Here is a 13,420-nt window from a genome sequence, read left to right as displayed (position 1 = left end):
AGATTACAGTACCCTTTTCAGGAGTCAGATTTGTTTTGCATACCAAGTTACATCTCACTTAAAAACTACTTACTTACAAAAACATGCAAAAATATCACAGGAGCCTACTACTGAAAAGTTGCTGATTTTCTGCCATCTTATTGAATAAATGAATTGGAATAGAAATATTGTACTTAGATTTCAGTGTTGCACTAACGTTACTAGTGCTTAGGTAATCTGTTGTAAAGCTAAGCAAGTATCTAGATGAGTTGATGTAATGCCTGGAAGACCTTGGTGTACCCCGAAGGGGTACACATCTCTCTGGTTGAGAAAAACTGGGTTAGATGGTCCAGCAATTCAGAAAAAAAATCACCTTTTTCTCTCTTAGGTACCATTTTTGGAATTTATGGTCCAGCGCTTATAACAAAAGAAACTAAAAAGACTTTACATTTAAAAAAAAAGGCAAATATAATGAACCCAGGGAGAGATACAGCCCAACTCATTGTTCTAAAAACTGTGTTGTTCCTACTGTGGAGCTACCATTGCAAAGTTCCCTGGCTTTCCTCTGCAAGCTTGATTTGAACCTTCAGCCCCAAACACTACTTCACTCTGCACAACTGTGGAAGATCTAAACCAAAATTAGAAGCCTGTTAGTCATCAGTGAGGACTTCTGCACTTCTTCAGAGAGCTATAAAGATATGAGTAATAATCACTAACCTTGTCACTTGTCAAAATACCAAAAAATCCATAAGGCCCCTTCTTTGGCAGATCTTGTTCAATATTTCTATTGGTTGTATACTTTGGGGCTCCTGAAACAGTGCCCCACTACTCCTGTACTTCACATATAGCATGGAACACTGTAAAAAGGCTTTCTAAGAAGCCCAACATAAACATAGGGTGAGATTTCTATGCGCTGGCCAAAATAATTACATTCACAGGGGAGGTAGAATAAAATTGCCTGCACTCGTTAAGTGCAAGAACTGGGTGTTTTCTAAGAAAAGTGAAGAATTTTTATTGGAACATTTAAAACTAAATTGTATAAGACAATAAGAAATGTATAGTAAGGAAAAATAGTGCCTTGACAAGGAATTGAACTAGATGACTAGATTTTCTGTTGCTAATTTCTCTAAATCTAATTGGAACAGTTAGCTCAGGTTTAAAAAATATAACAAAAAAAACACCTGACCATTTCTTGTTGTTGTGTATTTGCGCATGTGTGACACCTTTCCAGATCAATTAATCTGCTATGTGAAATCTATTCCATTAGGCTACCAAGCAAAACACTTGCTTGAGTTATCCAATGTCTCTTAGCAACCAGCTACTACAAACCAGCCTATTGGTTAACTCTGATGCAGATACAATCCAAACCAAAACACAAATGGAAAAAGTGTGCACTGTCCTATCTCCGTCCTTTCTCTCGCTTGAGTGCTAGATAGTGTCCCTTGTTCTACTGTTGTCCCAAGTGTTGGCTTCTCTAGACTAGCAATTCAGGTCATGGAGACCAGGGCCCAATTATGGGGTCAGTTCTGCTATTGATGGTCTTGGCACAACTTTCTCATACGCTGAACCAAAATAGATTACAGGTTGAACCTCTTTAATCTAGAACTCTCTTGTCTGGCAACCTCTTTAATCCGGCATTTTTTAAGTTTGCTGGACGACCACTTATCACGTGCCTGGCCAAATTTCCCAGGGTCTCATAAAGTTTGTTTACAGCCACGAGGCCAGGCTCTCAGTGTTCTGTGTTGTTATTTAGCTGTAATTTACCCATAAATGTCTTCTAACAGACCAATAATGAGTAGAAGTGTTGGTAGTGCTGCTAGACCATATTGACCTCCTGTAGTCTGGCAAATTCTCTCATTTGGCACCATTCAGGTCCTGAAGATGCCAGACTAGAGAGGCTCAATGCTGTAGTATTTTACTAGGCAAGGCTTTGATATGTATTTTTTGTTCGCAGTGCTTCTAAATGTTAAGACAGTTATTTCATTATACAGTATTTATATTAAACTACAGATAGGCTATAAATATGTTAACAAAATCATAATTAACTTAATGAACTGGAACTTGCTATTATATGCAGTCTATTATATATTTTTTTTTATTTAGGGCTTTTCCTTTGCCTTAGTCACCACTTAGTAGTTTGGTAATATGAAAAAGACTTCTTTTAACCATTTTTAAAAATCATTTCTATTCACAGGTTGTGTGATTCACTGCCGTGGAATTTTCTCTTTGCCAGTCAATCATATCTGCTTACACACACAGTCAAGCATTCAACAAAGAAGATACTTCTTTTCCCAGAGACAAAGAAATACTGCTTATAGTATAGTGCAGCCAGCTAGAGTTTCTCTAGCTCACCCAGTTCCGAAGGTACTGTAATTTCTATTATCTGATCCATTTTCTAGTCAATATAAAGCTTGACTGCACGAGTGATCAAGTGCATTCATACTCTGACAGCTGGGAGTCCGAATCTGGCTTGTTACTTGATTTGGGATTTGTAATAGGAACAGTGGTGGGAGAAATTTCAAGCTCCCTGCCACGCTAAACAGAGCGGTGTAAATAATCCATCAGAGAGTTTAAAACTGGCTGTTCTTCATATCTTGTATTTGTTACTGTAACTGATGACATTTAATATAACACTTTTGGATCCAAAACTCTCCCTTTGGATGTGGGCACTGGTGGTATCATACTAAGTTTAGCATCCCGGGCAGCTCGGGGGCCCTGATTTAGGTTTAAAACATCCCCATACCATTCTTCTAATTTAACATGTATTTGTAAACCATCCTATTGGTATGTGCAGTGTTGGTCTATTTTTTGGTTTCAGAAAAATATGCAGTTAGTATTTCTAGAGGGTGGGTGATTGGGATCAGAGAGGAGGGAAAATATTCCTGCTTAGGGCCCACAGTGGGCTTAGCAGCACCTCTGATGTGGGCAAATAAAAAACCTCAAGTCAACATGATATGCATATGCTCATTTGAAGGCAAAATGTTGCCCTTTCAATGTAAATTTCTAACATGTTAAGTCTCAAACATTTACATCCTCCTGCAGTTTTGGTGATTTCAGGCTTGGATGAAAGCATACATCAAAATGTCAGCCAGCTGCCCTGCTATGTTACTTATGAACTAACCTTTGCTGTCATATGTTCTGTTTTTGTGTTTGTTTTTTTGAAAACATATTTTTGTCTGCTTTTCAAGCTATTATGGCTTTATTTAGGACAGTTCTATCAGGACTGCTATTGCCATATGTACTCTGACTGCTTCATACTTTTTATTTAATTAAACTAAGTTTGGATAGTATTTTATAGTAACACAAAATATAAAATAGTAAAAAGGGTATGAATTGAGGATGCTCATTGTCGGATTCTTAAGCCTAAGACATTATGGAGCCTTTGGCTACACAATGAAGGTAGCCTGTTTGAAAGATTAGAAAAATTGTTCTAGCACTTGCAAACATTTTGTATCTTTAGGTAGTTCTTTCAGGGTGAATACAAAACCAGAAACTGTCATATTGAAAACTGATCTTCACGGCTTGCAGTGCTCATGTTGTCTAATAATCGGTTCACTTTTCATCTGCATACAGAATTATGATTAACTAGCATATATCACTAATTTAGGAAATAGCCAAATAACGAGGGAAACTTATTACAGGAATATGTGTAATTGGCAGGAAAGGGCATTTTTTTCTGCAGAATATCCCAGAAATAATATTAAAAATTGCATATGCATTTTACGGATTTTTGTGGGAAAAGAGGTGTGGTGAGGAAGAGTAGAAATAAATGTCTGTTGCTATACCTTCGTGGGCTGCAATTTCATCATATTTTACAAACTAAACAGTGTCAGGTCTACGCAGTTATTGGACGAGTGCTCCCCAAGGGGAAACTGAGAGATGTGCTGCTGGGGTGCTGTGTGTTTTGAATGAGATGTAAACCTGAAGTCCTGATGGTGTGGAGTCATTCAAGGTCCTGTGACACTTTCCAGAAGCATTAGGGTGGCCAAACACTATTTTGGGTAAATACAGCCTACCTACTTAAAGTCCCCCTATAGAGTTAATTGGATAAACCCCTCTTCTTCACTTCCTGCGCTAAAATGTAGTCTTGCTGTGTGCTGCTTAAACAGCTCATCTAACTATCCTACATCCTTGGTCCTATGTCCATTTAATCCTGTGTGCCTTATGGGCTTGATCCGATTTCCACTGATGTCAATTGTAAAGTTCTTGCAATGACTTGAGTGTCTCAGCACCACTTTGTGATGAATGAAGTCATAGCTATGTATAGCTTGTAAGAGTTCTGGAATCCTTAGAAGGATGAAATGCGCTTATATTGTGTAAGGTGGTGGTGGCATTGTTGTTACTACGTATTTGCCTTAGAATTGTAATGTATTTTTTTTAAATTAGATTTAGACTTTGACATGCATGAAGCCTGAGACCTTTTCAGGAAATTAAAAAATACATTTATGTATGTATTATAATTTTTCCTGAAAGACAGTGAATTTTGACATGGTTCCAAAGTATTTTAAATTTAAAAATGTCTGTGTGACATATAGATATGAATGAGCTTAAAAGACAAAGTGAGTGAGGTAATATCTTTTATTGGACCAACATCTGTTGTACCTCTCACTAACAGAAGTTGGTCCAACCTTATTCATATCTCTCACGCTTTCTTTTTATAATACTAGACAATCATGTCCAAATTCACCTTGGCTGTGTTTACACTAGCAAGTTTCTTTTGAAATAATTTTCAAAAGAAAGGGCTCTTTCGAAATACCCCGTGGAGCGACTACACATAAAAAGCATTCTTTCAAAATTAATTTCAAAAGAATGAGGCGCTCCTTTTGAAAGTGCTCTTCCACTCCCATTTCAGGAAGAGTGTTGCGTAGGTGCTCCATGGGCCTGATTTTTCAATCCCTGACCTGTTCTTCAGAAAGAGCAGGGGATGTGTGGGTGCTCTCTTTCAAAAGAGCAGATCACTCTTTTGATCCACTTTGTTGTGTGTAGACATGCTCTTTCGAAAGAAGTTCTTTCAGAAGAGATCTTTCTGAAGAAATTCTTCCGAAAGATTACTGAAGTGTAGACGTAGCCCTTGTCTCTCTTATATCCTGTGACTCGCATGGCTACAACTACACTTGATGCCTGAATGAGGTTGACAGGTAGAAATACTGAGATTTTTAATCAGGCAAAACTCCCTCTAAAGTTAAAGGGAATTTTGTCTGAGTAAGAAACTGAGTAAGAACTTCAGCACTTTCTTATTACTAGATATAAAGCTGCTCAGCGGGTGTGTGTGTAGTTGACCTCTTTATAAAATGTACCTTTGTTTAAAAATGAAATAATGAACTTTTAAGTGTTCCATGGATAGTTTTAAAGCTCATAACTATTTGGTCTGAAAGACTACTGCAATATCTTGGACTGCAACACTGGAAGGTTAACACATATCTAAGGCAATAGTAACAGGCAATGTTAAGTTCAAAAGGGCATTGGAAGAAATACTGAGGCAGCCCTTAAGGGCTTGCCCTGATGGCTTAGGAAGGTCAATACTGTGACAGAAAGGGCAAACTGCCATGAAGCAGGAGGCACTTTCTGAGAAAATGATCCCATTGTCATGCTCAGTTTTCTGATCTTCATTTTCAATCCTCCTTCTCCAAGCACATAAAGAAGCCAGACTATGTGACGACAGGCATTGTACCAGAGTGGGGAGACTACATAGAAATTAAGAATGAAGATCAGATTCAAGGGCTTCGTCAGGCTTGTCAACTGGCCTGTCATATTCTACGTCTGTCTGGAAAGTGTTTAAAGGTAACAGTCACATGAGGTCCCGTAACAACTTGGATGTGTTCTGTACTTTGTTTTTGTTTTCATTTTATTTTTATGTGCATCAAGCTTGCTGTTAAATTTCATATTGAATAAAGGGGTCTTTATTTGCTCTTTAATGTATTTTTGCTATATAACATGTCCTTTTAATTTCTTTTATCATATAAATCTGTGTTGGGTGTGATTACCGTCACCCAGTGTTTGAAATGTAATCTTTTTAAGTCTGCATCCTGACCTGCCAAGTTGCAGGAGTTTGTCATAAGGTGCATGGGATTCTATATGAATTTCTGACACAGCAAATCCTGTGATTCACACGTTCTGCGTTTCCATAAATCTGAAGGATTGGGCTGTTCCTTCCATTCTGCTGCTGGTGCTCCTCTGGCCAGTTGATCAGACACATCACAAACCACAGAACCACTGTTAAAGAGAGCAGCTGCGTGATTCTTTGCACCTTGTAGAATGCACTGACAAGGAAACCTCTTAGTTTTCAATGTTTTCTACATAACATTTTTGTGGGACATAGGTGAACCTCCTTAAATCTTTGGCAATGAAAGAATGCTTTGGTAGATTCCCCCTTTTTAATGAATAACATAGAGGATGTGGTAAAATATGTTCTCTAGCTATTGGTTATGACTGTGGTGATGTGTAAGGGGTATTCAGAACATGTGGAGTTACAAAATATATTTTATCAAAAAAGGCACTGAGAAAAAATTAATGTTGCTCAAAAGACAGAAAATGACATTTTTTTTGTGTCTTGAGTTCTACCCCCTCATGTATATGCATGATGATACAGTTTTTAATGACATGATCATCGCATACTATTTCTGTGATGATAGTGCATACTGTACCATTTTTCTGCAACCTTGAGTGCATGTGTAGCATTTTTTCATTATTTCTACTCACATTATTTTCATGGCTGTAATCTTCTTGAATATCTCTCTCAACTTACAATATGTACAGTAGACTCCTCCAACTTACGCAGGGGTTGCAATTCTTGCAACCCCCGTGTAAGTCAAATTTCCCAGGCAATGTGGGGGAGCCAGGAAACTGATGAGGGCACCAGCCCTTGTCAGTTTTCTGGCTCCAGGGAGTGGAAGAGAGCTGGGGACCAGGCGGCAGCACCAGTGGTGGTCAGTGTGGTCAGTGGCGGCAGCACCAGTGGTGGTCAGTTTCCTGGCTCCAGCCAGCAGGGGGCCAGGCACAGCTTCTCCTAGCTGGGGAAGCCGAGGAGAAGCCACAGGAGCACAGCAGTCTATCTGCCCAGCCTCGCCCAGCCGGGAGAAGTCATACCGGGCAGACAGCTGCAGCGCTGCTTCTCACAGCTGGGGGTAGCGACTAGGGGACAGACATCCATGGCGGCGCAGCTGTCTGTCTACTCTGCTACACCCCGCTGGGGAAGCCAGGTGGGCAGACAGCCACAGAATGGCTTTGAGTTGTGCTTAACTTGCGTTAACACCAGTTAAGTGCAACTCGAAGTCGCACATTTTGGGGGTTTATTATATATGAATACTCCCCTTAGTTCTGCACTTTCAACCTGAAAATTTTTGTCTTAATTCATCTACTGTACATTTGCTTTTCAGCCATCAGTACTATTTTATTTTATAAAGAAGCTTAGATCTTAATCCTGCAAACACTTGTGGGTGCTTTTAACTTTTTCCACGTGAATAATTCCATTGACACCAGTGGAAAGGCTCATATGTATGTTAAGGTCATGGATAAGTGTTTGCAGAATCAGGTATTTAGCACTAAACTTATTTGTGCTACAAATGACGGCAGTTTTGATTACTTTTTTTGATGTTTTAATATTAATGTTAGTGCTCTGTGTAAGTGTAGCTTATGTTGTACTTTTCACATTGATTATTCTTCTTTGGCTTTTATGTACAAAGTCAAAGGAGAGGCCGTGTGTGTTTCACATTTTGTGGGGCAGGGGCGTATATGTCAAGAAATACTATGTCGCCAGGTAAATTAAAGGCTATATTATAACGTAATGGTTCCCAACCTTTTCAGTAGCACGGCACACTTTAATGAGACAATTCCACGACGCTCACATTTTTCGGCTGAATCGATTGTTCATATACATTGCATTTACTTACGTTCACTATAGTTACGGTCTTGTTGGAGAGGTTTGCAGTACAGAGGTGTAGTGAATGCAACATGCTAAACAAGGATCAAATGGAATGTTGAGTGATGGTGTAAGTGCTGAAAATTTCAGTGATGACTCGATTGCTTATGTGGGGTGGTGAGGGAGGAGGCAGCTCCAGAAAGCAGGCCGCCCTCCTCACCACCTCATTGGAGCCAGGACACAGTATTTAAACCACGTCCCAGCTCCAACACGCCCCCATCCTTCCTCCCTTTCCTCTTGACACAGCAGGGAGGAGGAGTGGTCTCCCCGCCAGCCCATTTGGGCCAGGAAGTGGGATCAGTATCTCCTCCTACAGTGGCTCTGCAAAGAGCCGCAGCAAGGGGATACTGACAGAATTACACAGCACCCCGGTTGAAAACCACTGTTGTAATGGATACACGCAGGGGACAGAGTTAAGGCTGAACGTATGGTCTTAACTCTGTCATTTCCTGATGCTTTAGGGATTAACCATGCAGCCATAACATGTTCTTGACATATTTGATGGAATTTCATAGTTTTTTTTTTTTTTTTTTAAAGAAAATCAAATTCCCTGATATGAAACTATGTGGCTAGACACCCCTGACATACTCTGTCACATGTGGCAGAAATGATCTGCAGGAGGATGCTGCTACAGCCCACTGGCTGGCCAATCTTCAATTAAACAAAACAGAGCACTGTGTGGAGTAGTGGAAAAGGGCTCCCTGCTCCAGTCACTCAGGAGATCTGCCTACTGAACAGCCATACGCAGGGGCCTATGCACTTTCTGCGCACCACAGAAAGGAACAGAGCACCAACTGGTAGAAAAGCCTATGCCGCATATGGGTCAAAGTTGTTACGCAGGTGACGTGGGATGGGAGCTATATTGGTCTGTGTTTGTACAGATCCAGTGGCCCTAGTATCCAAAACAGTCTGTTCCGGGGGGGGGGCATGATGACTGTTTTAGCACATAGGTTTGAATAGCTGCTAGAGGATAGGGGGAACAACACAGCATCCTGTACTCTGCTCTTGTGGTGGGCTGTAGTTTTCACCTGACCAGCCAAAGTTCCTCATGAATAAAGTAAAGGGTCCGCAACAGCCCTTCTTTTATTCCTTGCAGGCTATGCACACTGTCTCATTCACAATGTATGATCGCTGAATCTCTCATCGCACAGCTTAGGAAAACCCCATGAACATTTGCACTGCAGCCTACCTTTATTCCAAATGACACTGAAAAGTACTCAAAAAATCGTAGCCACTGTAGTGCATCTGTGTGACATGGGATTTCCAAAGGCTTAAAACCCATTCAAATCAAAACTGATTTTCACAGGAACACTTAAAGGTACTTCTCCTCGATGAGGGAGGCTTCTCTGCCAAATTTCAACTTTCATCTTGAACCATTTTTGAGCAAGAGCTCATCCAAAAGAAAAGCTGGAATGATAATATTTAAAGTGTACAAAGTGTGTGGCATTTTTTTTCACAAGTCAGAAATGGTTAAACTATTTCTGTTAATCTTACTAAAAAAATTCACCTTCAGAAAGGGGTTGAGTACAGAAAGTTTTAGTCAAAAAGTGAATGTTTCTGAAAATTGTAGGTAACTGAATGAAGGTGCTAGAATGGAAATTCTAATGCTGATTTACACTGTTACAGTCACTGTTGTGCCAGCTGTAATACAAACATCTCCCAGGTATGAGTCCAAATAGTATAATTATGTATAAATTAATTCAGATGGTTTAAAAATAATTTGAAGGAAAAATAATTGACAACTATATGACTGTAATCTTATTTGCAAATCATAAGAATTAACCATTTATGGCTGCAAATGGTTTAAAAGGTTGTGAGTTTTAAATGCAATACTCATATATACAAAATGAAGCTATTTTTAATTATAAAAGGGGGATGGAAAGAGAGAGGAAGGAAATTTAAAAACCAGACACTTCTGTATCAGCTATTGAGAAGAGAGGCCCATAGAAAATGGTGGCCTAAAGAAACAAATGTGGATAAAGAAAGTAGACGGTATTTTCCATTTTCTGGAAGCCTTTAAGTGCTCCCTTTACTGCGTGCTTGATTTCCTCTCTAAATAAAACATAATGCATCTATAAAGTGTACCAAACGGTTTTATGTTTTGTTATCAAAGAATTTGATTTGTATTCTCTTAGATTTCACTGAAGTACGACTGTGATCACTTTTTGTAAATAAGAAAAAACAGGTTCAATTTTTTTTCAGCCCAATTTTTATTTCGTATTTTAGGTTGGCATGACAACTGAAGAAATAGATTCCATTGTTCATCACGAAATAATCAGACAAAATGCCTATCCTTCACCTCTAGGGTATGGAGGTTTTCCCAAGTCTGTCTGTACCTCTGTGAACAACGTGGTATGTCATGGTATTCCTGACAGGTATTCACTTAATGACACATTTTTACCACTGGAAACAAAATTGTTACATTAATGTTCATAACTTACAGCTTAATATTAAACATGTTTCAGTTTAACTAATAACCACCTATAAATCTATAGCAGCTGCTTTGCATGCTATGATTCTGTAGTGATGTGCACTTTGAGAGTGTGTTTAATAATCATAAAAACATAATCAACTCTTTGTCATTCCACTCAGAAATTGTGGTATAATACCTCCAGAGTTTAGAGTCTGATAAAATACAATACAGTAAATGTGTCTAATTTTTCTGCAAAATGCACACAGTCTAAGGAATTGAAGACATTTGAATTGATGTAAATTTTTATTATTAGCAATGCACTAGGCTGCTTACCAAGTAAAATAAGCTTACTATAAATAAGAAAGCTTACGAAAGTATGATGATAGATTTTCAAGCATTGGCAATGTTTTGTGTCAGTTGTTTATCATTGCATGATATTCAGCTGCATTTGTTCTTTAAGTAGCAAGAGCTGAAGATTAGAAAAGGTTATTCCATTTGTCTCCATCCTCCTGCACCAAAAAAAATCTTTCCCCATCTCCACCCCCAGATTTGTGTGTGTGTGTCATTAGGTGTTTGTTCTTATACTCCCTTTGTTGAGAACTGTCTGTCACCATTATTTTTTGTCTGTTTATGTTTCAGTCGACCTCTTCAGGATGGAGATATTATCAACATTGATGTCACAGTGAGTAATTCTTATAAAAAATAGTCTTTGATCAACTTTACAATTGCTAGTAGCAACAGGAAGAGCAGTAGATTGAAAATGTGGAATGCACAGATGGATGTGCTGTTTATTTCTAAGCCAAGGCACAAGCAGCTGGTTTCCTTTTTTGTTTTTAACTCTGTGTTTATTCCAACTAGACCCAGGCCTGACTTGAATTTAGGGCTGGAATCAGATGCACTGAGATCAATGTTGGCCTAAGTGAAATGTCAACCCAATCCTGCTATGTGTCATGTTTTTGAGAAGGTGTAATTGTTATTGATCCACTGTGTAGTTAATGCAGAGCACCACAGTACTGGGCAGCAGCTGAAGACAGATATGTATGAGATGAGCTAACATGAAGAAAGCCAGCATTTTTCCTTCACTCTGCCAAGATTGATCTTCCTCTTCCTGCTGATTTTGAGTGGGGCCTGTCATTATCTTACTCTGTCATTAGAGGCTACATTGGCCTGTGTATGTCAGTCTATTTGGACAGCAACTCTTTTGCTAGCAGTGTTCCTTACATTTATTAAAATCCCTGAAGGTAGTGTTGTGTTCCAGTTCTGGTATAAGAGCCTTGAACCCTTTATTCAGAAACAGGTAGTGTGATAGTATACTATTTCAATAGGGGCTGACCAAATTAGCATTAGAAGAAAAAAATATGGAAACAGAAAATCTCATGGTGATGCTTTTTGATATTTACATTTATTGAAATGGAGATTAATTGTCCTTTGTGGTTCTTATTTTTGTGCCCTTGCAGTAAGTTTCCCCAAAGCTTTGGAATTGTATTTCTCATATATAAACAAAGGTATTCTTGAACACTAAACATTAGTTTACAATAATAAATGGTCTAAAATAAAGTTATGTTTTGTAAGGGAAAATTTTAACCGTTCAAGAATTTCCTGACACACTGATCTGTACTGATACTTGCTTACTATGGTCCAAATTCACCTCTGGCTTAAGTAGGAGCAGCTCTGAAGTTCCATAACTCTAACTTTACCTTTAAAGCTTGTTAGGTGTCCCTTTATGTCGTATTTAATCAGTGTGCTCTTTTGCCCCATTACACCATCTGCTTGTGATCCTGAACTGTTTTTTTTTATTTTATTTTATATTTTATTTGTGTTGCTGCATTCCACCCTACTGTATACTTTCTAACTCTAGGTATTTTTCCTGTCTGATTTACACTGAATGATTTGTATCCTTCAAAATATATTTTCCCCCTAATCCTTGACTGCTTTGAAATGGTGTGGCTTTAGTCACTTCAATGGGGCTATGTCCATTTACAGCAGCTGAGAGAATCTGGCCACTTGTTTCTTTACAGGACATCTGTTTAAAGTTAATTTTACTTTTTTTTAATTTCCCGCACAAATATCATTGACTCCTTTAGATTGATAACAAAATTCACATCCATAGAGGTATTTTTCTAAAGTGAATTGTCTAAATATTTTACACCTGTGTTTCTTTGCTTTCTCCACTCTTTCTTTCAAATAACATTTAATTAAGTAAGAGGAGTGTTTTTGAAAGAAATTTTTTCTGTTTAACCTCACAAAACAAAATAAATCTTGCAAATGTGCAAGAATATGACAGTTGTGGGGGCAGATCTCGTGTGTGTGCATGTGGCACTGAAAACAAACATTTTGTTTGATAAATGTTCATTGCCAATATGTCAGAGGAAAATATATTACTTTGTAGCATTTATAATTGTCCTTTTAGTTTATTTTTAATGAGAAAAATTGGGACATTTCACAGATGGAAACAATTATTATGGGTACATAGCAGTACAGTTACAGTAGACGTTCTACAATAATTTGTTTATGGATGTGTACAGGATCTATAAAATGATTAAATAATAATCTTCCAGCTATCAGATGTAAATGCTTCACAGTGAGTGCAAATTGTATGGGAATAAAAAATTAAATTAATTTTACACAAGAGGTTTGTGAAATTTTATAGATGAAGTATAAAGGCACTTTATTGACTTAAATCATGTTGCCTTTACGTTTTCAGAAGATTATAGAAACAACCATTGTGCTTCACCAGCATACTAGAGCTCTCAGCCATTCATGATGAAGTGTCATGTCCTACAGCTTGGTTCTAGCACTGACTTATGAGATGAGCATATCTTACTTTTCTGTCTTTGTAATTTATTAATGCCAAAAATAAGTAATTGTGATAAGTGGGTTGTAGTAAACCCAAATTGTATTTAAGAAATTGCTTTGATAGTGTTACATGAGTCCAGCTTCATTAATTTAGGTGCCAGTCCTCCAAGCTCTGAGTGCATGCATTTCTTATTAAAGTCATGCAGAGTTTGCAGGATTAACACTTCTTGTAGTCTATTAAAATGGTGCTCATTTTTCTGACGTGGTACTGGTCAGCGTTTTTCACAGTTGGTGTCTGATCGATTGAGAATTGT

General features: G+C 38.2%; 1 protein-coding gene and 1 long non-coding RNA gene across 4 annotated transcripts in view; one reads left to right on the top strand and one right to left on the bottom strand.

Moving 5' to 3' along the window:
* The window catches only part of LOC142016631 (uncharacterized), a 505,011-nt gene that overhangs the window by 59,703 nt on the left and 431,888 nt on the right, over positions 1-13,420 (bottom strand). The window lies entirely within an intron of this gene.
* The window catches only part of METAP1D (methionyl aminopeptidase type 1D, mitochondrial), a 77,337-nt gene that overhangs the window by 49,856 nt on the left and 14,061 nt on the right, over positions 1-13,420 (top strand). The window contains exons 2-5 of one of the 2 annotated variants that reach the window (XM_075000670.1): positions 2,174-2,343; positions 5,611-5,760; positions 10,124-10,203; positions 10,950-10,992. In XM_075000670.1, coding sequence (XP_074856771.1) covers positions 2,174-2,343; positions 5,611-5,760; positions 10,124-10,203; positions 10,950-10,992 — 443 coding nt within the window. Of the gene's footprint in view, positions 1-2,173; positions 2,344-5,610; positions 5,761-10,123; positions 10,273-10,949; positions 10,993-13,420 lie in introns of both variants that reach the window. The other variant, XM_075000669.1, reaches the window with a different exon arrangement.

This window comes from Carettochelys insculpta, chromosome 8, assembly GCF_033958435.1.
Source record: "Carettochelys insculpta isolate YL-2023 chromosome 8, ASM3395843v1, whole genome shotgun sequence".
Classification (NCBI taxonomy): Eukaryota; Metazoa; Chordata; order Testudines; family Carettochelyidae; genus Carettochelys; species Carettochelys insculpta.
This window is presented reverse-complemented; position numbering and strand designations above follow the sequence as displayed.